Source organism: Leptopilina boulardi, unplaced genomic scaffold (assembly GCF_019393585.1).
Source record: "Leptopilina boulardi isolate dan_hultmark-lab unplaced genomic scaffold, ZJU_Lbou_2.1 LbouV2_64, whole genome shotgun sequence".
Lineage (NCBI taxonomy): Eukaryota > Metazoa > Arthropoda > Insecta > Hymenoptera > Figitidae > Leptopilina > Leptopilina boulardi.
The window spans coordinates 949,353-976,494 of NW_026138010.1; the positions used below are offsets into that span (position 1 = coordinate 949,353).

General features: G+C 33.7%; 1 protein-coding gene across 3 annotated transcripts in view; it reads left to right on the plus strand.

Annotated features, from left to right (window-relative positions):
• LOC127290435 (trithorax group protein osa) overlaps positions 1–27,142 on the plus strand; it is a 310,977-nt gene that overhangs the window by 214,107 nt on the left and 69,728 nt on the right. For all 3 annotated transcript variants that reach the window (XM_051318983.1, XM_051318984.1, XM_051318985.1), the window contains exon 5: positions 14,371–14,417. In XM_051318983.1, the coding sequence (XP_051174940.1) occupies positions 14,371–14,417 (47 nt within the window). The remainder of the gene's footprint in view (positions 1–14,370; positions 14,418–27,142) is intronic.

The window sequence follows — 27,142 nt, forward strand, 5'->3', positions numbered from 1 at the left end:
TTCTCGCACTTCGTCAATGTCAGCCTTTTACTGACACAAGCTCTCTCTCTCTCTCTCTCTCTTTCTCTGTCTAACTTCCACAAGATCCCATGGGGAAAATATTTGACTCAAGAATTTACAAACCGACCGTGACAGTTTTCAGAACAACCTGATAACTTTAATTCCCATTTGTATCAACTATTTCATTTTCTGACAACTCACATCCCAGAGCATTTTCTCAATATTTGCTATCAAGTCTGTCATATAGTTTAACAGATTTTTTTTATACTTATATGTGAACAATTAATATTTCTAAATAATTGAGACTTTTCAAAAAAGGAGTCAAGGTGGAGCAGCTTCAAGAGTGAAATAAATTAAGAGCACCGCCTAAAATGATAATCGGAGGTTCCCTAACCTGGATGGAAACTTCATTTTGGACCGTTTAAAAATCTCATGAAAGCGAAACAAAGGAAAAAGCGAGTCCACTCCCTCCACGATGAGACGAGTACACGTTGGTTTAACATTAACGGCGAATGGGGTGGGATGGTCGAAGGAGAATGAAAGTCAAGTGAGAAATGGGGAGGTTGGGTTGAGTGGCTTGATGACGTCTCGATTCCCTTGCAGTCAGCTTTTTAAAAAGATGAGCTGCACGAGGGAGATTCTTATCAGCGACGTCGACCGGCCTAATTTACTTATTCTTCTTTCTTCGGCACCTATTTACCAGTATGAAATTGCCTACGTTCAACACCTCTTGGACAAGGTTCAAGTGTCAAATCATATTTTCGCTTTTTTCATAGTTTTCACAACTTTGTCACCTTGCGTTAACGTTACTTTTATCGTGAATCTTCTGGCGCTAGAAAAATCGTTCTAAAATAATTTTATTTTTAAATAAACAATTTATTGAACTGATTTACTTCATTAATTGTAATTAATTAACATCAAACAGCTTTTAACATTTTGATTTTGAGTCTTTTCTGAGATAAATATTTAATTTTATTCAGATTTTTTCTTGAGGGATTTTAGTTTCTGGACAAGGGGTACTATCATCCTGAGCCAAGATTACAATGTCTGATCCTCTTTTCTTTTCGATACTTTTTTTGTTTCCCTTTTATTCACACTCAATCGTCTTAACATGAATTTTTTGAAAGTTGTAACCGTAAACTTTTTTTTTATCTCCAAAAAAAATCTGTCTATACTACCTGGTACCACTCGAAGTTTGACCTACACGGAAAGAAATAGATGGTACGGGGTACTATCTAGATAGTACCAGGTACCATATTTGATCTTACATATACGGACAGCAATCTAGATTCTATCAGTTACTATCCAGATTGTACGGAGTAACATCTGTATTTGTAGTGGGTAACATAACCATACTTTTTGTAACATCTTTGATAGTACCGGATAACATCTACTTTTTACCATCTTAAGATCATAAGTTCTTACCATCTATTTCTCTCCGTGTACAGAAATAATAATTTTTTAAGAAAGAATAATCACAGACAGTTCATCAGTATATAATTCATCAGATATCAGCATCATTCAGTTTTCTATATGCAATGAACATAACCCAGTGGGGAATTTACCATTAGCCCTATAATAGCCCAATGGTTACCATTGTTAATTTTTCACTGGGAAGTGTTAAAAGCCGGTAAACAACGAGTGCAGTTAGCTCGGTTACATAAAATCATTAAGGTGAAAGAACTATCAATACTCAAATTCGTAGACACGGCAGCTTGAGCGACCCATACAAGGGAACAACGCTGATTGCTTATTTCAAAGTAGTAAAAGTCAGCTAAGAAGCTGTTGCAGTCTGATCAACGATCATAAGTCAAAGAGAGATCATTCATAGAAATGTTCGCCTATATCTAATAGGTAAAAATCAGAAAAACTTATTACCAAAAGGATTATTTGGTTAAAGGAAATTCGTCTTACACAAATTAACAATAATTGAAAGAATTTAAAGAAGGGAAAATTTAAATATTAAAAAATAAACAATAATTTTAGGACATAACACTTGTGATAAGTAAGAATTTTAATTTTATACGGTACAGCAAAAATATAACCTTGAAATTACTTGAAAGTGAATCACTATAGTATATAAAATTGCGATGTACCGAAATGTCAAATGATAAAGAAATGCGATTAAAAATACAACACTTTTTCTTATACTAAAAGCACACCAAAAATAGCATGGTACATTTATTGTAGATTTTTATGGTCGTTAAAATAAATTGCTCACGTATAACGGAAGTGAAGTTGGGCTATTTGTATCGTTTTGTCGTTTTTCAGTGACGGCACGCGTATCCAATAGTATAGCATTATTTCTTTTATGGCCAATAAAGGAAAGATGACCCTGTGAGTGCTCCTTCGAAGTCTTTTCTCGTTTTCGTATTCCACAAGACAGATCCCCCTTCGACCACTCGGTCCTGGGACCATCGCTTCCCCATAACCTACTATTATTACTCTGGGGTCGTTCGATCTGCCGTTGAAGGTGTCGCGATTGGTTTTGTGTGCGTGTGGATATAGTTCAGGGACTCCCCGGCCCAGTTAACCGACTGTCTCTTCCTCTGGGACGTTGAAAACAAGGAAAAACTCTGAAACCAGCGAGGGTTTTTGTTTAGAACACATCAAGAAAAAGAAATGCTTTGGAATGAATATCTTCGCTTGGATAAAATTCCCAACTTTCATTTTGTTGGAAAATAGAAAGAAAGTTTTTCCAACATATAATAAATACATATTAAAAATATTATCCAAATTTAAGTAGAATCAATAGTAAGCACTATTCATAAAAAGACCTTTATATATTTATTTAGAGAATATATAAATTTATTGAATGTAATTATTGAACAATCGTTAAGTTATTGAATAGCCACGCAATGGACCGAGCTAAGTTTTGCTTTTCGACATTTTCGTGAACAGCAAAGTATATGGTTCCTTGGTCGATTCCTATACCATTGTGTGGGACTATTGCAACGTAATGGCTTGCCATTTTCAGTTTTACGGTCGATTATCACATCGTACCCTTTGGGGTTTCCTTGTGGACCCCGAGCAACGATATTGTAAAGAAGCTAAGATTTGCTGGCGAAAATGGTCGAGTGTAAAGGGAATTGTAGCTTCATCGTAAAACGACCACCCTCAAAAAAAAAAAAAACTCGCTATTCGAAGCCGAGAGTGAAGTATCGTCCTCCTTGCAGTCACTGATCGCACCCAATTTTCGCCTCATCTTCCAACAGAGTGTCGATACTTTGTGATAATGTAAAAATCTCTCTTCATTGAAATTCATAGCACTTTTTACTGCTTTTTTTACTATTTACCCTCCTGCTAGACGAATACGCAAAATTTTATATCTTATTTCCCCTATGTAATTTGCCTTTTATTTTCTAACTCAATTTTCAATTAGAATCTGTCCAATTTTTTATGGTCATTTCAATTTTTAATTTTTTAAAGTTTTTTTATATTATTGTTATTTATTGCATGTTTAATAGAAGTTGCTAATCATTTCTGTTGGAATTTTTTTGTAAGCCTTAAAAATGCAGTCGTTGGTGCACTTCAGTGCAACTGGTTGCAATCTTGAAGGCTCAGAACAAATTAAACATTTTTTTTCTCCAATACAATGGAGAAAATGTAGAATATCAACGATTTCTCGAAAAAAGAATGTTTCTTTATACGCGTTACTTAAACTTCTGGAATTTTCCCAAAGACTTGTCTCTCAGAGGAGTCATCCTTCGAAGGAACAGTGACCTCCGACACCTTTTCACCCTCGGATTTTTTCACACGCATCTTGCTTTTTTTCCCTCGTATCCTTATTCTTTTGCGAAGGCATTTCCTATTGTCTCTTTCTCGGCTTCTTAGCACCATCGAGAGAGAGAGAGGAAACTTCATCCCCCCTCGACTTTCCACACATGCTCCAAGGATATCAGTAGATCCCAGCAGGCGGATTTGCAAGTTAAATGCCATAAACGAGAGGTGGAGAAGAGAATGTTTTTTGTTTCTTTCTTTTTTTGGAAGATTGTCTGTTGGCCTCCCGAGGTACTGAGATAGGAATCTCTCGACTTTTTATAAAGTCCTCTTCGCCATCGAATCGACACTTTCTCACTCTCTTTGCCCTTCTACTCATATCCTGTTTACTGCTTCATTTTTATCGTCTCACCTCGACTTGAATCTGTTTTATATTCACTGCTGAATTTGCCATCTGCCGCTGATGATAGGCTATTGTATTCATTCATATACTGTTTTCAATAAATAATACTTTTTCTTCTATACGAATAAACTGTTTTTATAATAAAAAGAATAAAAAATAAAAAGAATGGAAATTAGGGGAAAAAGCGTATTGTGTGAAGTAAAATGAGTATATGTCCTGCATATAAAATTGAACAAGAAATTTGGAAAAGTTCGATAAACCTATACATTGAGGGTTAAAGCAATCAACGCGTGAGGTGATTCCAATAAAAATGGAGGGTGGCTCGAGGGGTAGGCAGTATAAGGCATCTCGAATGTAATCATTAGCAAATTTCAGAAAAGCGGACTCCCCCTTTTCACATCGCGTGTGTCTACTAATTTATTCCCCTTTGAATATTCGAGGGGCACCCTTTCCTTTCCTTACAGTTGTCGAGTTGGCCCGTTGTCTTCCTCCTTCGGTAGGCGTCGCATGACCCGGACATTAAGACATTGTTCACATGATTTACACTCCGAATTTCATTCACGGACCAGCCATATATTAAACATACATTGTGAGTTAACCCTTGCTTTACAACAACCCCACTGTCTATATTCTCCTCCTTAGATCCAATTCCTTAGATCCAAGAATTTTCTTTCACGATTCTCCAGTTTTTACATTATACACTATAAAAAATATTATACTTCCTAAATCGTACAAATTCCTGTGAATTTTCTGTCTGAATAATCTCAAAAATAAATGAAAATATAAAAAAATGGTGCACGAAGGTAAAAATATTTTGGTGTCTTTGAAAGTATAGATATGGAGGGGGGAGGAAGTTACTGATGAACTTGAGTCATCGATCATCCAATTAACGGGGGGTGATCAATCATCCGCTGCCATTTGCCCTAAACACATTTTCGAAGCAACTGGATGCTCCAAACTGTAGTGTATATGCTCTGGTCCAGCATCCTTGCTTCCTTCTTCATCCCTCTTCGACCTGTTCGACCCTTACGCTGAATCCCAAATCAACCCTTTTCAACGCGCGTAATTTCAAACCATTGCCCCTGCGATGCTTGCAACGCGTCCACCTTTCCCCAAGTTATCAACTTGCTCAACACTCCCCCCCTGATCCCGCCTTCGCCTCATGATTGATGCTATTATTATTAACAAAATCAATATCAATCAGACACCAATTTTATTAAATTATTCAAGAAACGAAATTATTTTTCTGTATGTGAAGTTTTCATGAAATGAAGAAATTTATTTTCATCTTCATAAATTAACCCATTATGAAAACTCATGAACGGAATTTTGATTCTTCAAACAAAAATTTGTCGAAAATGGTGAATGATTTTGATGCTAAAGGAAGCAATTAATGGATGTCTGGCATGGTAAGAAAATGTATCCATATCGAATGAAAATTACTGAAGTGAGCTAATGATGAGCGATTCGCGTAAATTCGCATGAACGAGCGTGGCTTATGTTTCCTAGCAATGCGTACCTGAACTACGATCTACGTGCAAATCGCGTTGAGTAGCTGGAATTGATAGACTTCCCCCCTCGTTAACACGGTTTAGCGCAGTTAGCACGTAGCGTGAGCGAAGGCATGTTCTCCGCTTCAGGAAAGGCATTTGATGCATAACTCGATATTGGATTGTTCATATAATGTGAGAGGTACATCGCACGTGAAGGAAATTCATAACTTAGGTCGATTACGCACATAATCGAATCTTGTTGAACCTTATGCTAATACATTTGCTTTACAATATATTTACTAATGATGAAAATTTTGTATGAAAGAATCTTGAGCCATCTATATCCAGGAGGTTTTTGGGTATTTTTAAACTCAACTTGACGTTTACCTACATCTGCTGATCCTATTTTTTGATGTAATAAAAGTTTTTTCAATGTATGTTTCTTGTTGTAATAAATATGACAAAAAAACGTAATTGGCTAAAAAATCTCTGTTTAACAAAGTATCATAGCATCCGTTTCACCTTCTCAGATGTTGAAAAAAAACTTGTTAACATAACCTACAGTAAAATGTAAACCTGTATCACTTTCAGCATCCGAATACCACGAAAACTCAAAACGCGTTTGCGTACTCTTCGCGATTTATATCTATTTCCATAATTTCCTCTTAGCTGATAATTTACCACCATCGAAGAACTCGCACCCTGGGGTGTTGTTGCTTCTAACCGAGCATTTTCATTCTGCATCTCACCTTTATCTACCACCTCACGAACTCTTCCCGTTGTTCATTTCCTCGACAAATTTACTTTCCTTATACTTATACTCCTTTTTTATCTAAAATGATTCTTTTCTTCATATTAAAAAAAAAAGGAATTACAAAAACCAAAATAATTTAGTGAATATGAAAGGTGTTAACGACCATAAAGGTCGATAAAAATTTTGGGAGCAAAGATTAGACAAGAAATAAGCTTCTAATAACTCACCATGTTACATGTGCACTATGTCATCATTCCGGAGGTTTCTTATGACAATTTCTGTCGTCATTCCTTCTTACTTCTTATTTCAAGTGCCGTACAGGCCGCGTACTCGATTAATACTAATTTTTTTCTTGACATGAGACTCAGTCGTCCTCATTGCTCATCCAAAAACAGGTCATCAATAGAACATTTTATGATTGCAAAGGTAACAGGAACGTCCTAACACCAACCCACTAAGTAAAAGTTAAACTTGTGTGCTCTCAGTTGTCAACAAAAAACAAAAAAAATTTGTATACAGAATTAATTACACTTACGTGTATTTCTTTTGTAAAATTCATGATTCTCTGTTGTTTTGAATAAAACTCCGATTTGGACTTTAATATGATGAGATCTATGATAAATGAACAAGTCCATAATTTTGTTGGTGGAGGATACTTAAGTGCTTAGCAGTGAGAAAATATTTATACTAGGAGTCGCTTGTTCTAGACTTAGAAGTTGACAGGGAAGAAGAGAAATAGAGAGAAAGAAAATGTAGAGAAGGGATGGAAAAAGGGAAACGAGACCACCCGCCAAGTGCTAAGCCGATAGGCCGTGATTTTATGGGGCGGGCGCGAAAACGAAAACCTAAGTGTTGGGCGGAAAACGTCTCTTTAATGCTCTTAGCGTCACGAAGCTCCTTCGCCTCGACTGCCTCCGTGTTGCTTCCTGCCGAGCGGGATAAATACCTGCCAACGTCCAAATTACGTCTTCCCCAGTGTTACTTTGCACACATTTCTCTCATTTTCCAAGTCCCACTTACCCCACACACAGTACTTTCTCAAAATCACACAATTAAATCGTCGCTAAAATTTCTATTTTCATTTCTATATATCATAGACTAGTCATTTCTATTATAAAGCAAAAATGTTCTTTTGTTTTAGTCATCGAAATAACTCTATGGATAGATATATTTTTCTCCTCGAAAAGTGCGCAAATTTTTTACGATTTCTTTTGCAGAAAACACGAACCGTTAAATGATTGGTGAAGCAATCCCTTCGTTTTCATTGCGTGCCCGTGACAGGTGGCAATTAACAATCCGGACTCTCGCCTCGAATAGACGCTACGGCATTACCTCCAGTTGCTGCCGAACGAAACGCACAGTTCAATAATTGTCCTCTGCTACCAGTTAAGATAGCGATTTACTATGCGACTCGCCCCCGCACTAGTCAATAACAGCTGCTGATTTGTCAGCCTGATTTTCCCACTATTCAAGATTTATTTCCGTCGATACCTTTTCCAATTTCTGACTCGCCATCAGTGTACTATTTTCCATTGAATCTGTGTCACTATCTTAAATTACTTTTCAAAGTTCTAAACTACTCGCATAGAAATTTCGAAAAGAATTTTTCAATGAAAATTATATTTGCTTGTTCAAATTTAAATACTAGAGGACTTTAAATTCCCAAAAATTATTTATTGTAATGTGTATGAAAAGTTATTTGGTGCGTGGTAAATGAATAGGTATATACAAAAATACGGAGCACTTAGAAGGTGGTTACTCTAGGGGTATATGGCTACATATTTCAGTACTTCCGGGCGACCACTTTTTTTCCGGCAATAAAATTCTGTGAAAACGGAGGAAATGCCGTACATAACGTTAGAGCATTATAGGCATTACGGAAATTCACCCCTTGGTCTCTCTCACCGTCCTGGTGCCTGTTATTACTGCGTATATCATTCCCCGTGTTCTTTACGCGGTCGGAGATAGCGATACGGGCTGTAAATATATACGAAACACCCATATGGGGGTGGGTACCAAACAGTACATAATTCGAGATGCCGGCATCCAGTCTTCCGTTGCTTATTTCCCGCTTTTTTCTCGCAATTTCCGAGTTGAATTCTCTTTCACTGAAGTGTAGGAAAAGGCTATTTTTGCAGCAATCTTTAACAAATCCACAAAGTTGAGTGTTAAAAGGTTAAATTTATTAATTAAACAAGGATTTTCGATCCTTGACTGAGACTCCAATAAGACAATCTCAATAAGACACTTACTAAACTTTAATTTATTTACTTGAAAAAATAAAAAAAAAAAACTTTAATCAGGTACTAGGTAAATAAATTTATTAAATAAAATTTTAAAACTTTAAATAAAACGTTTTCTTTTTTAAATACAATTAATTATACATTTAAGCTTTAGTACCGACTTTTTTTTCTTCTGTGATCCAATTGATCAAGTTTTTAGAATATCAATTGTACAACTTAAAAGATAGAGTACGCTACTCATTTTGAGATCAGTAGGTTTGTTTTGTGTCATCACAATAGCTAAATTATATATAATTTTATTTCAGTGACAATTGTTAGACAGAAATTGCAAAGTCATAAAGCAATTTTACTCGAATTTATCTGAATTAAATAGGATCTTAAGACAGAAATAAAGGTGAGCTCGGTACGGGATGAATGGCGGGTGTAACAGCAGCGTTTAAGACGATTACCCCTCTCGAGGGCATACTGCTCGTTTGCTCGTCGGTTCAGTCGCGAGAAAAATCGTCGTTAGACAAATGGGATGTTTTATCTGGTATTACGTCTTTTTATTTGAGCTCCGATTATGGGAGGGCGCCATTTCCAGGGGGGTGCAAGATTCTCCCCTTTACTTTCTACTATTCTCAGCGAGTAAGATTAAGGTAAAACGATTTGCATGGACGCGACACCGCTCTTGAGGGAGTTCTCGCTCGTGTAAACTGAGTTGTTCGATGGTGTACCATGGGAGTTGGAGTTAACGAAGAGGGGCTTCTCTCACCGAATTCGTGTACTTATCACTAACACTTGGCTCACTTTATTTGTCCCCAATAAAGGGTTGCTCCTCAGTCATTTATCTGGTTCACTTCTAAATAGTGTTGTTTTGACTAAAATGTGTTAAAAAATCTCCCGAAAGAAAGTCAGTTGTAAATTGACGGATAATACTCAGTATTTATGAAGCTCGTTGGCCACAGCTCGAAATGGATACTTCGTTTCGGTGACGAGGGTGAAAAACGAATAAACGAACGAGAGAGACGAGTCCCCTCGCACTTACACGGTCATCCTAACCTCGTTAACCGGTGTACAGTATTTGCACGGTAATCGTACGCATGAAAGTGGTGTGATGAGGAGTAAGAGGGTTAGCTTACTACCTTTCAGGACCGTCCAGGGCTCTTATGCGCTGTTTAACTTATCCATTTAAAACTCAAACACGCAAAACAATTAATTAGTAATTAACGCTAGCCGGTCGTAACTGGAGGCGAGAGCCCACCAGGGTTGGTTATAATGTTTCGAAAAGGGGGCGTGGTAGCGAAGCTTCCTTGAGTGCAAGAAACTTTAAAGTTCCCAACTTCAGTTCCCTGTTAGCTTCTAATTAGCGGAAAAACAACCAAAGGATACGGCAATACTGCCCTAGACGTTTATCTAACATATTTCCGAAATATTAAGATTCTCCAATAAAGTTACCCTTGGTCATGTTATATTGCTTCTCTTCTTCAACTTAACAATCTCGATTTATCGAATATTATTAACTTAATAATATTAACAGTCAAACATACTTTATTATATTAACTCTAGATTTTAAGTTTAAAAGCAAGAGAATCGCTGGGTTTGATAAACTGCCGGCCAAAGACAAATGAAAATCTAATCGAAACAACTGAATAATTTCTGACAATTGATCAAGGAATCTAGTTTTAATAATTTAATATCATGTTTAAAATCCCGTTTATGTTCCGACATATGTTGAAACTACAACCTATTGTTTCTTTTAAAGTTGTAAAAAATTGAAAAACCTAGACTATAATTACCTGTCACGTCAGTTTGATATTGTACGTTGATCGGTTTATTGAAAATGTAGATCGATTATGACAAGGTAGTTCTACTTACGAAACGACAAACGCACTCTGGGGATTTTGTATGAAGGCATTCGTCGAGAAGCGTTTACTCTCAATGTATCAAGTCCTGTGAGGTTTGGTTGGGAAATATAGAGAGTAGCGGGGAAGAAGGTGAAGGGGGGTTTCAATATGCTTTACCGGTAGTTACCGACCACTCTGCTATGCTAGCGCGAGTTGAAGGGAGAGGCGCGGGTGGAAACCCAGCGGTATCGGTCGCCTTGGTTATTTAGGAAACCATATCAAAGTTTGAGTTGCCTGACTGCCGTCGTTGCTACCCTCCCTATCGCGCCTCTCCCGATATGATGGTGGGTGGAGTAGGGTCTACATCTCGGACAATGAGGTCTCTTCCGTCCTCGTTTAACTGGCTTTTGACATTCGCTTACCTCCTGCAGAACAAATGCTGCATGAAATTTAACACTCGTCATGCGGGGAAAAAATCCATGTCCAACTGAACAAGAGTATTGATTTCAGATAAAGCTTGCCATATTCGTTACAGCTCCTACTAAGGGTTGTATAATTATTATCACAGAAAAAACGTGTTATTGTAACACCAAAAATTGCGTTAAAACAACACTTTTAATACCACTGATGTCTGTGTGATTTAGCATTGGTTAAAATAACACTTCTTTTTTTCTGTGGCATTAATTTCATGAAATTTATTTTAATTGGACAACTATAAGGGTCAAACCATTATATTTCAACTAAAGTGGTCGCTGACTAATTTTTAAAAATTATAATACTTTGCAGGAATGATTTTGAAGTTATCAAGATCACGAAATGAAAAGAATTTTATTAAAAATTTAAATATTTATTGTAAAATATGAATTTAAAGTATATGAGGTGCTAAAAACTGTCAATTTTTTAGCCATTAGAAAATATGCAAAAAAACATAGAATTTACCATAAAAATAAAAAAAAATTATTGGAATTTACTAAGAATGAATAAATTTATCATTATCAATTGATATAATTATTTAAAGATGTGAAGTAATATATAAAATATGATTTCCAAGTGCACCTGTCAAATAACCTAATTTTGCGATTTTTATTCATTAATTATAAAAAATAGAAAACATTAAATTAAATAAAAACTTACCAAATATGAAGTTCTTGCCATAAACTTTTAGAATTTCTTTGCACTTTTCTTCTTTTCTATTCATAAGTATGAAAAATTTAAAAAATAAAATAGCTACTTTGTCTATTTTCACTATTTTTGAAAGTCAATAACTTTCTTGGAGAAAAATGAAAAAATATGGGGTTTCGAAAATTATTTAAATACACACTACATATACATTCACTGAAAATTTCGCATTGGTCCCGAAGCTATTTTCGAAGATAAAGTAAATTAAAAATTTCGTATTTTTTAGGCTATATTGACATGGGTTTTAAAGGTATTAAATCAATGTGAAGGTGGTTTACTGGTGACGACAAACTTCACATTGATTTAATACCTTTAAAACCCATGTCAATATAGCCTAAAAAATACGAAATTTTTAATTTACTTTATCTTCGAAAATAGCTTCGGGACCAATGCGAAATTTTCAGTGAATGTATATGTAGTGTGTATTTAAATAATTTTCGAAACCCCATATTTTTTCATTTTTCTCCAAGAAAGTTATTGACTTTCAAAAATAGTGAAAATAGACAAAGTAGCTATTTTATTTTTTAAATTTTTCATACTTATGAATAGAAAAGAAGAAAAGTGCAAAGAAATTCTAAAAGTTTATGGCAAGAACTTCATATTTGGTAAGTTTTTATTTAATTTAATGTTTTCTATTTTTTATAATTAATGAATAAAAATCGCAAAATTAGGTTATTTGACAGGTGCACTTGGAAATCATATTTTATATATTACTTCACATCTTTAAATAATTATATCAATTGATAATGATAAATTTATTCATTCTTAGTAAATTCCAATAATTTTTTTTTATTTTTATGGTAAATTCTATGTTTTTTTGCATATTTTCTAATGGCTAAAAAATTGACAGTTTTTAGCACCTCATATACTTTAAATTCATATTTTACAATAAATATTTAAATTTTTAATAAAATTCTTTTCATTTCGTGATCTTGATAACTTCAAAATCATTCCTGCAAAGTATTATAATTTTTAAAAATTAGTCAGCGACCACTTTAGTTGAAATATAATGGTTTGACCCATAAGTTAAAATAATCATGTGAATTTTAATTTTTCGATTATTATTTCTACCAATTTGTAATAACATTTTTTTAAAAAATATACAATAAAGTAAAAAAATGTTTTTTTGTTTCATAATTTGATCAAAGTTTATGAGTCGACAGAGCGAAAGCAAACAACAAAACACTGTAATTAGTTTAAAGTTCTGTTAAACTTAAACACTGACCAAAGACCACCTTCAACGTTTCTAAAATTAAATTTCTTGATGCTGAGGTTGGCTTTTGATGCTCGTTAACGGACACACGATGTGTAACTAGGAAAACTCGAAGACCTCGTCAGCGAGAAAAGGACGCGATAGATGCGGAAGAAAAGGACGTTTACCAACAGCAATGACGAGGAGTAGAAGATGGCTGCAGATTCCTAGGTTCTTCAGAAAGGGTCGAGAGATTTAATTAAGGCGAGGTGGTGGGTAGAAAGACGAGTCGTGTAAACTCGACATTTTCCGTCTCTCTTCTGCCTCTGCTTGACGACGAGTGAAGTCTTCAGAAACCATCACTCAAATGAGAATCCTAACATACTTTCTTCATTTAACATTAAAAAAACAAAATTGAGAAATTTTTATGACACATAAACATTGAAATATTATTTTGTATTGCGAATTATTGGAATGAAGAGTGAATAATTAATGCACAAAGTCTAGAATAACAGTTCTAAGCGACTGATCTCAAGCATCTGGCGTTCGGTGGTCTGACCTGTTCTGAGAGTGTGGCCAGTCCCTGCTCTTGCTGTGGTGGTCCCGTGATCAATATTCCTTACCCCCTTTTGCCTTGACTTGCCCCTCCGGCGCGAAACTGGTAGGTGCCCCCTTTTCTCCGAAAGCCCAGAGAGCCTGTGAAACCCCTCTTGCACCCTCGTCTTAATTAGGAGCTTGAATCTGCGGCGGACACGCATGAAGGGACGAAAGTCAGGCCAAACCCAGCTACCAAAACATCGTGTCCGAAACATTATTTCCAACTTTCATGCACTTCGTTCGAATTCTAGATGCAAAATTATCTCTATTTTTATTATTTTCTAGAATTCTGTTCCCGCCAGCGGTTAACATTTCCAAAATTCTCAATTTTGATTATCATTTATTTCACTGATAATCTCTTGAGTGGTAGACTGATGCAACCTTACTTTAATGTAACTTCATGATCCATGAGGTAATATTGGGTGACCTTATTTCCCTATTATGTGGTTGAGTAGCAACGCTTTTGACAAAAGTAATAAACAATTTAAGCATTGTTCATATGCAATATTAATTATTACTAACATTTTAATTTTTACCTCTGAATGATAATTCATTTTTTTAGTGAACTTTCCCCGCCCGAACCTTGTATGCCTCGTTTGTGTTGGCGACGCATGCATCGATAATGTAAAAATAATTAATTATGTTGGGGTTTCGGTAGAGGGGTTTGAGAACCCGTGGTTTTAAAGAAGCGATCCAATTTATCCTAGAATATTTTATATATTAAACACACACACATTAAAATCGTGGCTAAACATTGGGGGCCATACCATGAAGATATTGGGGTTTGATAATTCATTAGATTACGGGAATTTACCGTGCGGATGCAAAGAACGTGGAAGTACGAACCACAAGAAAGAGGTTTATGATATGGAAATAATAATTCCTATAATAATTGAAATTATTTTTAATTTAAAATTAAAATAATATTATTAAATCTATATGATGATATTTTTTTTGTTGCAGAGTCGTCCCACACGGGACGGGATTGTCCCCGTCAAACAATGAACAAGGTAAGTATCGCAATCATTAAATTGATGAATAAAAATACTTCTTAATTATCGGTCACGTTAGGAGTTTATATTTCGCATCTAAATATGAACCAAAACTTTCATCCAACTTGTGAGAATCTGAAAATACTAAATATAGATTTTTTAATAGCTAATTACTTAAATGGATTGCAGCAAATTGGGAATTTCTCCGCTTTGACTAGGGTCAATTTTCTAAGTAGCTTTTTACACATCTATTTGTACGGGTAAAATGGACAAGTTTGTTAAGACATTCGGTTAGAATTGAGTGGTCGAAAACAAAAAGCGACGTGGGTGGAGTTAGAAAGGAGTCTCGATTCCTCGCGAAGGCGCTTTTCATGCCGTTAGTAACGTTGTAACCGAGACGTTATACGGTTGTTCTCTAGTGTGTATAGATATACAAGTATAACCCGAGCCTCATTTGTAGGCCCTTTGCTCCGTCTGCTTCCCCTCATTATGCATTGCACATGAGAAAACTTGCTTGGAGTCTCACCCACCATCCTCCCTTCAAATCCACCCACCCTCCGACCTTTTTACTCGTCGCGACTTCCCGTAGCTTGGCTTCTTTATAAACTTTTAATGACGGAAAAGCTTAATCGAGAAAGTGCGCATACCACGTTATAAGCAAAAAAAAGGGAAAAACTACGAATCGCTCATCGAATCTCAATACCGAATGTTGTATCGACTCGAACCAAAAGAACCAAAACTTTAGTCTGCACTGTTGTTTAAATCATCTCGTGTCTTTAGAAACTTTTGTTACCTTTTCCCATTCAAGTGTTTCAATGTAATTTCGGTTTCGATATGTTCATTCCAAATGAGTGAAAAAGAATAAGTTAAAAATTATCCAAAAAAATGCTATACTTGAATAAAATTTTTGCAATATATTTAATTAGAATTGTCAGAGTATAAACTATAAAATAATGAATTAAAATTGAAAACGGTAATCACGTTCCAAAAAAGGTAGAAATTTTCGATTTGCACCAAATCATTTTGTATTCACAATTCACACTCGACTGCATGCCCAGTTGAATTAAACTTTCCAAAAACTTTCCTTAGCGAGGTTGCTCGAAGGCATGCGTATATTTCCACCTGAATCCATATAAAGTTGTGTATATATGTATATTTAGTTGCTATATATCTGAGTTACATAGTCATTCTAGTATATATATTTAACTCGTGAGTTGCTTTCCAAAGTTCACTGCACCTTAGTGCGAAAGCAGTTAACCATTTGATGCAGCGCAATGCCCTTCTACAAACTGAACAAGATTAACATACTTACAAGATGCATTCGGTGTATAAGTTTCCTCTGACTTATCTTCTCTATCCACAATTATTTTATCTTCAGCACTGAGACCCATTTTATAATATAAGTAATTAATTTTAGAATTTAAAGCACAGAAATTTGTTTTATTGAAAATTATTAAAAATGTAATTATTTAATTTATTTTGTTATGATAACTATTTTTGAGTTCTCCACAAAATTTTAGATCAAACTATCAAGTAATTTACGCGAACAGTACAAAGAATATTTATACATGTTAAATAATCACATCAATCAAATGATCTTAAACATGTTCTGTTAAACGGCTATGTTAAAATTTTTAATATCTTTTTTAGCAATTCTATTAGTTTGTTGAAGTGTAAAACCAATTTTTTTTATTTTTCATAAAATTGAAATTGTATATTTGCTACCTAATAATTTAAAAAATTAACAAGTATGAAATGCCAAACAATTTTTTTTAACCTTTTTCTTGTCCGTATTTGATGCACTAATTTTCTTATAATTTCAGTTATGGAAGAGTGCAGAAATACATAAATGATAAATGATTGATGAAATGATAGATTATTTATCAGACCTCATCGCAATGGAACCAATTTCTCTGAAAATGTATATAATTAATAATATAAAAATAAAAATTCAAATAATTAAATTCTCCACTCATATAGTGAAATTATTAGTCGAGATAAAAATTTTCTAAAAGAAGCAATTGAAGCATAAATTGTTACTGGCAGCGTGAAATCAATTTGGGAATTTCTCTTTAAAGTCAGAATAAAAGAGTTGAGGCAGAAAGTGTGCCGGGCGTCATTTTACCGCGGCCCTCTTTGGCAAAAGACCTTAATAAAAATCCCAATCTAAACAAGCTTAATTTACGTCCGCCACATAATTACCTACCCCAGAGGCTCTCGCCGTCTCACTCTTTTTCATTCGCTGCTATATAGAGAGAAGAATTTTTGACGCAACACGCAAGCAAGACGAGAAGCGAACGACTGGAAAAGGAGAGCACTCTAAAAAATCTAAGAGGCGTAAAGCATTAAAAGGGTTATATAACATTCATTACGAGCAGGTCAGCCTTTGTGAAATTTCCCTTGGAAGCAACGCTTCGCTTGGTGGTCTTCTCCTCCTTTTCTCCATCTCTCCTCTCTCTCTCTCCCTCTCATTTACCGTCCTGGCTAAATGTCTCTCTCTCTCTTAATCTTGGCCCTCTTCAATCCCTCTCTCTCTCTTTCTCCCTCGCCTGTTTGTCCAAGTGACTCTTTCCATCTTTGTCGCTCCCCTGTCTCTTGGGGATGAAGTCACGTGATCATTTCACATTGTGAAGGAGGGATGTGGGAGGTCATGGAGCAGGTAGAGGGGTCGAGTCTGATGAAGATGTCGCACACGCCGGGGACCCGAGCCAGATTACTCCGAGCCAGAACCTCGGGACCCTGGTCAGGGCACATGCTAATTGCTTTATTTGACGTCAAGAAATAATGTACTGTTCTTCGGCCAACCATGCCATGTAAACCCGCGAGGAAACGAAACTCGAATAGTCTCGGGATAGGGATAGTGCGCCATTTCGAATGGCCAGCCGAGACCCATAGTATTTCACGGTAATGGCTACTCGGACCCTAATTCTCTGACTTAAGAGTAAGGGAAGTCTCCTAACTGAAGATCAACAACGTCCGTTCTACACAAGTCACAGAATTTCTCTCAGGGAGAAAAAAAGTTAAATTCGATCTTATTTTCACGTAAAACAAGTTCTGTTGCAAGTTTAATAAAAAAAAAAAATTAGGTTGAAAATTAACTTAAAGAATGTTCAATATTGTGTGGATTACAAGAGAGATATGGAAAGACATTAAATTGTCCAGGTGGGACCAGAGAGGCAACGTTAAAGATGAAAAGTTGGAACGTAAGAAGCAGATCTGCCGTCAAGTCCGATTCGATAAAAGATGGATGAGCCGAGCACCCGATGGAGTCGATCGGTCTCCGAGCTGACGCTCTCGAAGATGAAATGCACCCCTGACGACCCCTCCGATCCCTTGCATCCACCCTTCACTATACATACACATATGAGCACTTTGGCCAACTTGAACGCATATTTACGAGAAAAGCACGTGTCCTTTGTACACAGAAGGAGACTTAGAGGCCTTCACGAATACAAATTCGTCCATATTATCAATAAATAGACGTTTATAATCAGAAAGAAGCAATACGCTCGAAAACATTAGCTTTTGCTACTGGTCACCGGATTCAGATCACGACATAAGGACAAACTCATTTAAAGAGCCTTTCACGATTACTGCTTGTGTCATAACTATTGGGATTTTCTCGCTATGGGAGGAAAAACTCATTGTATGAAACTTTTCTGACGTAACTTTTATGGAATGGGTACTATGAGAATTGAATTCAAGAACGTAATTTGGAATTTTATTCTTTTTCTATAGAAATAATTGCACGCTATGGACAATTCGCTCTATAAATCTGAATCAAAGAAAAGTTTTCCAATAATCTGATGTAATATTTATCATTTCAGAGATTAATCTTTTTCTAAAATTAGGATTATGATAAATAATTTTAACATTTTTCCAATCAAAATCATAACTAAATTTATTTTGCTATTATTCACATGAGAATAAATTTTTTTAATTTTTAATAATTTTTACATGACTTTAAACGATATACAGATATTAATTAATTAAGAGATAAGTAAGAACAACATATTTTGAGTCATTAGAATTCTTATCAGATTTATTTTAAAGAGATATATTGGTATTTTAAATTAAAGTAAATTGACCGATAATTTGAAATTAAATTAAATCGACCATACCAACAATATCAAAACCTTAATGAAAAATTTGTTAAAATTAAAAAGATTAAGTGAATTATTATAATAAATACTGTTTAATAAAAAAAAATAAGTTTATGAATTTCATTTTAAAATAATGGAAATAAAATACTTAAAAAAAAAGAAGTCTGTAAAAGGGCAAAAATGACCTTTTATTTTTTTTATGCAGACATCAGATTAAGGTGGAGTGACACCTTTGAGGTCTCTTTTGAACCTGTTTTTCATGAATTTTTGAGAAATTCTGTGACTTGTGTAGAACGGAATAAAGTAAACAAAATTTGGTTTCAAGGACTTTATTTGTTAACTTTTTAAATTTACAAAAATATATTTATACTTAAAAAAGTTTCAATTTGTTGACTATAGAGGCCGCTAAAGTTGGTCTCGTTTCTCTGCAGGGCAAATCGGTGGGCAAGATTCCGGTTAGACCGTTTAATATAAAACAAAAATTCAAATTTTTTCGGAATCTGTGATAGATTTAGCTTTAGAGTACGTAGGATATTTTGACAATAATAATTTTTGTGGATTTGGCAGCTATTTGAAGGAAAAAGTCGATTTTTAGGGCGAAATTTTTTCAAAAAATCTATTGCCAAAAAAAAACAAACATACCAATAAAAAATCCGCTATGTACTCTAAAGCATTTGTAAATGACGATGAAAAAAAACTTTGGCCAAAGTCAATCCGATCAAAACTGTTCGAGCTAGACTGCCCACCGTTTTGAAAAATGTAATTTCAAGATAAACGCGTTTAAAGTTTTGACATGAAAACTTAACTTATAAAAAAATGATACTTATCAACGTTAATCTGCGATGCTTGCACCGTATAATTGGCCTTCTACATTAATATTGGCTTTTTACCACGGTAAAAGACAAAATAGCCGATAGCGCTATCAAGCACTCGAAGCGCTCTTGGACTCCTTCTGCAGATTTCGATTTTTTTTACATAAAATAACTTCGAAATCGCTTTTGCTGATTTAATTTCTATTTCTATCACAAAGTACAAAAAAAAAATCGATTTTTTTTCGGGTCAAAGGTGTCACTCCCCCTGAAGTAGATTAAAATAGTTTCAAATAAAATTTATTTTTAAAAGGCCATGATGGTTGACAATAGAATTTTAATAAAATAAGTTTTATGGGTTAGCAGGTAGAGTAGATTTTAAAGCAGGTTTTATAGTTACTGATCGAAATTGCGGAATTTTTTTTAATTTATTAACTAGTGGTAAATATACCTTACTTAATTTATGAATAACATGAAAATTATCTTGAATGTAAATGTAAAACTGTATTTTTATTCTTTTTTCTTTTGTACTCATTAATATTTGTTTTTACCCACTTATGTAGCATTATAAGTAATAGTTTTCAAAATTTCATTTATTAATTACATTTTTTAGGTTTCACTTATTAAAATAATCCTTACCCAATTTTATTACTGGAATTTATAGTCTCCTCTTTAAAAAAATAAATATAGTTAAAAAATTGAAATCTTTTCAAATTAAATTTTTTTTATCATTGATTTTCATATTTTGTCAATAAAAGTGATTGTGTAGACATTAGTCATTAAAATAAATTAATTATTTTAATTCTTTAAAAATTTAATTTAAATCAAGAGGTATACACTGAGAGAAATGGATAGTAAGAATTTGATAGTAAAAAGAAAGATTGTACAAGGTACCATCATTGTGTTACTGACGAGAATCTACTATCAACATTTTACTATCCAAGATGTTACCCAAAGACGTAAAATATGTTAGCTTTTGGATTGTAGTCACTACTATCAAAAATTGTAAAAATTAAATGTGAGCGCATGCGCTGATTGTGGTGTATACTTCGCCTATTCAATTGCGGTCCTTGTGTTTTCACGCACGTGTTTATATATAGTGAAAGAAGTTGTGAATAAAAAATGGACGAGTTTGTTAAAAATTTATTAATGTCGTGGAATATGGAATCTTTGATTCCATCTTTTGGAGGTGGGTTTATTATTTTGATTGAATTAGCGAAGACTGAAGTGTGAACGTGTTTATAACCTCAAAACAATTTTGCGTTGTTTATACGGTGAAATTGATGAAGAATCGTTTTACTTACTGGACAATAATACAATATCACTCATTGTACCAAAACCAGGACCTCGCTTAAAATTTTTTAAAAAATTTAAAGATTACAAAAATCAAGTAAGTTTTTTTTTCGTTTGTATATAAATGTACATGTGTTTATTGAAATTTTTTTTTGTAAAAAAAACTTTTTCATATTTTTTCTTACTTTTTTTAAACTTAAAAATTAGTAAAATGATACAAATTCAATTGACTCTCTGAAAAAAATATACCGTTTGATAAATATATTTATGTTTAAGCAAGTCCTTTTTATAGACGGAGTGAAAAAATAAAAATACTCTTTTTAATTAATTTTAATTTTTTTTTTTAACTTTTTAATTTTTTATTCATTTTAATATTATTTAAATGATTTGCCATTTCCTAAAAAAGCGTATTAATTAAAAAATTTAAATCTCACAATTTACATTTTAGTTTTGTTAAAATCATTATATTAATAGTGTATATCTTTGATAGTACTGATAGCTATCTCTGATCGTATAACATTTTTAACATCAAAGATTGTAAATTGTACAATCAAATTTCTATAATAATCTGATAGTAAATACTACAATATATATCGCTGTCTGTATATTTAGCACTAAATATGGTTGCCCTTAACATCATTATGTTACCCAGTAGCATAAATTTCTCTCAGGTATTTTTCACTAATTTTTAACAATAATAACTAAATTTATTGATAATATTTTACTGATTTTTAAAAAGTGATATTAAAAAATTTTTTAGAGAATTTTCACTAATTTTCAAGTGAAAAATATATTCCATAGAATGTTTGGGAATTCTCACCAACTTTTTGACCATATTTTTAGCAAAATTATATTCTTTAGAATTTTTATTAATTTTCACCAAATTTTTGATTGATATTCATAAATTTTGTGGGCAAATCATTTTCCCAAAAATATATGGAATATTTATCATAAAATATTGGCATAAAATTGTTAAAAATTTTTTAAAAAATATTTTGCCCATATACGGTGAAGAAGAAGTTTTGTAACGATGAAGACTTGTCGGCGGACGGTGGGGCTCCTGTATAAGGGGCGGAGGTATTTTTGCGGTTAACCGAGAATAATTTAAGGGCGGATAATACAGGTCGTGCAATTTGGCCACGATGCTAGCGAAGTGCGTGCTCGTTTCCATACACTTTGGCATGGGCAGGGGAGTCAATGTGCGGGGGTGACAAGGGGTCCGGCTCAGGTGTTTCTGCGGGGTAATAGACGACATCATCCTTCCCTCCCCCTCTCGATAAACCACATACACCCTTCGTCAAAAAACTGATCGATGTAATATACACGCTAAAGGGTGTACGTATGCGTTTCTTTATGTAAGGTATCACAATTTTTTTTTCTTGAATCGTCTTCAACAAATCAATTTGCGAAAGTGTTTTCTAAATTCTTAAAGTTACTTTTCACTTTAGGTAGATGGAATCTTGAAAATTTTTTCTCAAATTTCTTTTTACTTTTATTTTTACATTCTAATAAATTATTTTCTCCTGCAATAAGAATTCACTGAGTGAAAGCTTTATTTAATAGAATTGTAATAAAGTTTAATTTTAAAGGAATACATTGCTCTGTGCACGATTTATATAGCAAGGATTAAAAATGTTGTTGAGCACTTGGACGTCTAACAAGACCTGAAGTCGAGTTTTGTAACGCGAGGGAAAAACACTGAGAATTTTCATTTTTGTCATTTTAATTATTTCTTCGCCACAGTGTCCCCTTAACACTGTGGGAAATTACAAAAATAACGCTTGTCCCAAAGCAGTCAGCGAGTAGAGTATACCTCGGGGTCGACAGGGTGAAGCGTAGTTAAGTAAAATTAAGCTAAAATTTTCGAGCGGTCCTGACATACACGTATATTTCACCCTTTTTCCGTCTCACCGTGGCAGTCACGTTATAAGGGGATGTCCACCCTCACCTAATGTACGTTTCTCTTCGTGTCGTCCCTTGCTGACCCGCCGGCATTAAATATTTACTTTTCAATGAATATGCAAATATAATTATTTACGCGCAATTTAGACGTTTTTACGCACCTTGCGCGACGATCCTAGATCTCGTTAGACTACCTACCAACTTGCCTCAAATCCTCCGTTAAATGCAATCTCTACATTTGTGTAATACCTACAAAAAATAAACATTAAAGTTTCACAAATATTATACTTTTTAAATATGATGCACTGAGAAAACGATATTTTTAATTTTTGCTGATAACATTTATTTCATTCAAAGTTAGTATATTCTTGATATGCAGTTAAATATATTCCCGCGTAACCTTGAAAAAATTGCTAATTCAGTGTACATTTCATTTCATTATAATTATATTTATTTGTTCTTATAATTAGTTAAATAAAGTATAGTTACCTAGTCTAATATATCAATTTACTATTTTCACAAAGAAAACGACAAATTTTTAATTTCTATTCAAATGAGAAGTGCGAAAAATGTGCATGGTTTGTTTACATTTCACATGTTGGACTTTGCCTTAATTACCTTCTTACCTTCTATAAAATTTCAACTTAAATGCGTCGAATTTATAAAAACTAATATTTCAGGCAAAGAAAGCTGCATTGTTTGATTTTCAATAAGAAATGTAAATGTTTACGTTATATCTGTTACCAAAACAGACCGAACCCTCCGGCCATATTGGTTAGTGACGTCACAACCACCATGGCATCCAAAAAACATAAAATAATGAGTGGAACATCTGAACTGTGACACTTTACAGGGAATGGTAGCTACGTATGACGTCATTTTTCAATTTTTCATGTTTATCTTGTGAAATCACACAATTGTATCCTATAAAAGTATCTTGTTTTTAATAGATTTTCATTAAAAATAACAAATGTAAAGAGTGCAGGATTTGTTAAACTTCAATCTGACAATCTGCCAGAAGTGAGTGAAAAAATGTAACAGAATTTTTTGAAAATTCTGAATATTTTAGTGCAAAAATATTTGTTGTTAAAATTCATAGGTTAATTTATATACGCCCATATAAATCAATATTATTTAAAAAGATAAGTATATATTACAGTAAAATTATACTAAATATTGAAAAGTAGCAATTTTTTTGTTTTATCTAACCATTTATATTACAATAAATAGCTTGAAAATATATTTAAAATTATTATCGCCACGAATTTAAAAATTCTAACCTATATATTATGTCTTCATAATTAAATCTTATTATTATAAAATAATTTTTGTCGATTTTTTTTGTTGTATTTCGACATTGAGGCGCGAAACAATATTTATATGTTCCTATTTTATTCGAATAATTTTTTATTGCTTTGCTCCATTGAATACAAACTGCATTTATAGCTTGATAATGAACAGTGACAGCACAACAGTTTCGCGCGCTTTCAGTCATGTTTTAATGAAACAAATTTTCAAACTAATATTTTTAGTGATAATTCAATGTTTAATGTTTTAAATTAAGCTTTTTTACCTGTCTGGAATATATTGCATCCGTTTTTAAAATATCTGTATTTAAATTAAGAATTCTTTTTTCTAAGTGTGCATTTTATTTTAATTTTGTTTTTGACGTTTGAAAACTACTATATAATTCAAGAACTATATTAATATTAAATATTAGAAAACATTTTTCGATCATGAATTTTTAGAAATAAATTTATATTGTGAATATAAATTTAAAGTTCTGATTGAAGCTTGATGATAAATTGACGATAGATAAAATGGAAGTTTCCCTTTGCAGAATTAACCTTTAATGTTAATTATCTGCTGAGAAAGGGGGTGGTAAATGAACGGCTTCAAAGAACCGAGTGTTTAGCTGGAATATCTTTCCGCAACAGTGCACATTGGTGACCAGAGCAGGAGGAGGATAACGGTTCGTGGTCGGTGTAGAAAGCTGGGAGAAAACCACCTTTAGTCTTATAATAATCACCTTCAACGCCAAACTTTTCGTACATTTGGAATAGTTTTCAAATTAAACCACATTTTTTCAAAAAAAATATGTTCAAATTTTTTAAACAAAATTTTCGTTTTGCAAATTTTGTAATATTTATTTTATAATAGACAACCATCAGAAGTTTTCTGGTTACAATGAGAACCTATTTTAGAATTGCCAAAATCTTGTTATTTCCAATATATTTAATTTTATATTTTTTTAGCAGACGCAATTGACAAATGTTATTGAACCTAATGTGACAAAAATTATAATTGACATAAGAAATAAACCCTTCCATGTAAAACACAGAACTCAGATGAGGTTGGAAATCTAAAATACGTAGGGGTAAAAGGGGTTAGAGTGCACTTTGCATCCTCGGGGAGCACGTGCTTGAAAATACGCAATAACTTGCTCTCAAGTATAACCCTCTCAAGTTAAAACCCTCTCGTCTCTAACGGAAGCAACCGCAACAAGCGTGACGTACCCTTGACAAGAGTACGAGTCATTCCTGAAGTATTAACCTCACATTCTTGTGCAGTTAGGAGTCAGGCGAGGAGAGCAAATGGCCAAAAATACTATCAAACAACACTGTTCACAATTTTTAATAATTACTTTTAGTTGTTCAATTTTGTGATTCTTGTTTAAAGAGAGATAATCTTAAGAAGAGGAGTTTTTCTTGGAACAAGAAGATATCAAACAATTAATGAGTTCGAAAAGACGTTGGAACATTGATGAAGGTGTCATTAATTTAAAATGCATTCAGTCGATAAGTCATTTGTCTAAACCAAGTCCAATAATCGTAAGTCGGTTTTGGAACGAACCACGATAATGAACTATGGTGTTTAGTCGGGATTTACGCTCGACTTGTTCATGCATCTCTTTACACCGTTCCACCCTCGGTCTCTTCTTCACACTCAGAAGCATGCTGTTGCCTAGGCTTTCTTCATCTCCAACTTCCATTCCCCGACCATATCTCTTTCCGTGAGTACCACCCCTTCAGCACGCATCACAAGTCCTACTTCATTAAGTCGGTAACACTTCTTCGTTGCCGGAATCTCTTAAGGAAGTGTGTACACTCGCGACAATTCCTGCCAAAAGCGAATGCAAACATTTTATATTACTTTTATTCTTCTACTATTGCTCAAATTCTTCCCATTCTATTTGACCGCAATGTATATTAATTGTCGTTCTGTGAATATTAATGAAGTTTGCCGAATTTATCATCGCTGGAACTGCCGATAGTAAACTAGATTGATAGACTTTTGGCAGGAACTGTCGTTGGTGAACCACCTTAAAGATTTGCGTGTGTCTTGCCTTGCGTCTCCTCAGAACCAGGAGAGAAAGAGTAAGATTAATTGCATTCCGTCAAGAGGAAGCGTATTTTAAAGCAAACCGCCACTCGTCAAGTGCGAGGAAGAAAGAGGAATGATTGGGAATTTGATTTCGAGGAAAAAGGACGACAGTATAGATGCTTCAAGTGAAATAAGGGGAAGTGGATTTCGAGAGACGATAGAGACGAATTCGAAGAGTGAGATTCCTACCACTGATGGAAGAGAGACTCAAATGTTCGAGGATGGGAAAGACAGTGCCTAAGGCCTTGTTGTATTTATCATATAATTACCATAATAGAGCCCAAGTCCCCATCCTGGGAAAAATCCCCCATCCATGACCACGACCGCAAATTGGAAACTCTCGAATACATTTTCCCTCCTTCGCAGGACTCAGACGCTTTCTACTGGATGTTCTTCCAAACTCATCTTTTCGGATATTATTAGATTATGAGGGAAATTATAAAGTGATTGGAGGATAAAGGGGTTGAGTCTTTTTTCTTTATAATTAGATTTTTTAAATTATCCTTTCAGGTGTAATTTTAACTTGACACGATCAATTTTGAATTAATCTATTATTTTTGAAAATTATTTTCTAACTCTTTCTCCCATCTAAGTCTTACTCAAAACGGTTAAACTTTTCGAAACTTGTGAAAATTTTTACTTCAGTGTACTTTTCATTTTATTATGATTATACTTATTTTTTAATAATAAGTTTTTATTTTATTTTTTTTAAAAAATGCTGTCACAAATTAGTTTCATGTTTGTTTACATTTCACAATTTGGACATACTTGCCTTACTCTACAAAATATTTAAATTATATAATTGTAGAATAAAATTAAAAATTAATTTAAAAATCATTCCAATAACACAAAAATAAAAGTCGAATTTAATTTTTAATTTTAATAGGTAAACCGTGTTTTATTAATATAAATTTGAGTGAGTTTATTTTTGCTACTTGTATATAAAAGTTCTATTGGATTATCCAGTGGTTTATGAAGTCATATAGAGCACTAGAGGCTTTAGAAGCATACAAAAACCATATGAATGAATATCTCTTCGAGAAAAAAAAGGAGAGAAAAAAGATGAATAAAACTTGAAGCTACCTATGGTAGCGAGGTAAGTTTTCCTGTAGCCTATGGAATAGGATTAAAGGCGACACGAGCAATTTATATTGATTCCTTATTCCTAAACACTTGGATTGCTTCGGAATCTATTTCCCAAGGTCTATTTTGAATCGGTTATTTCTTTTATTTTCTCAATATTATCCACAAC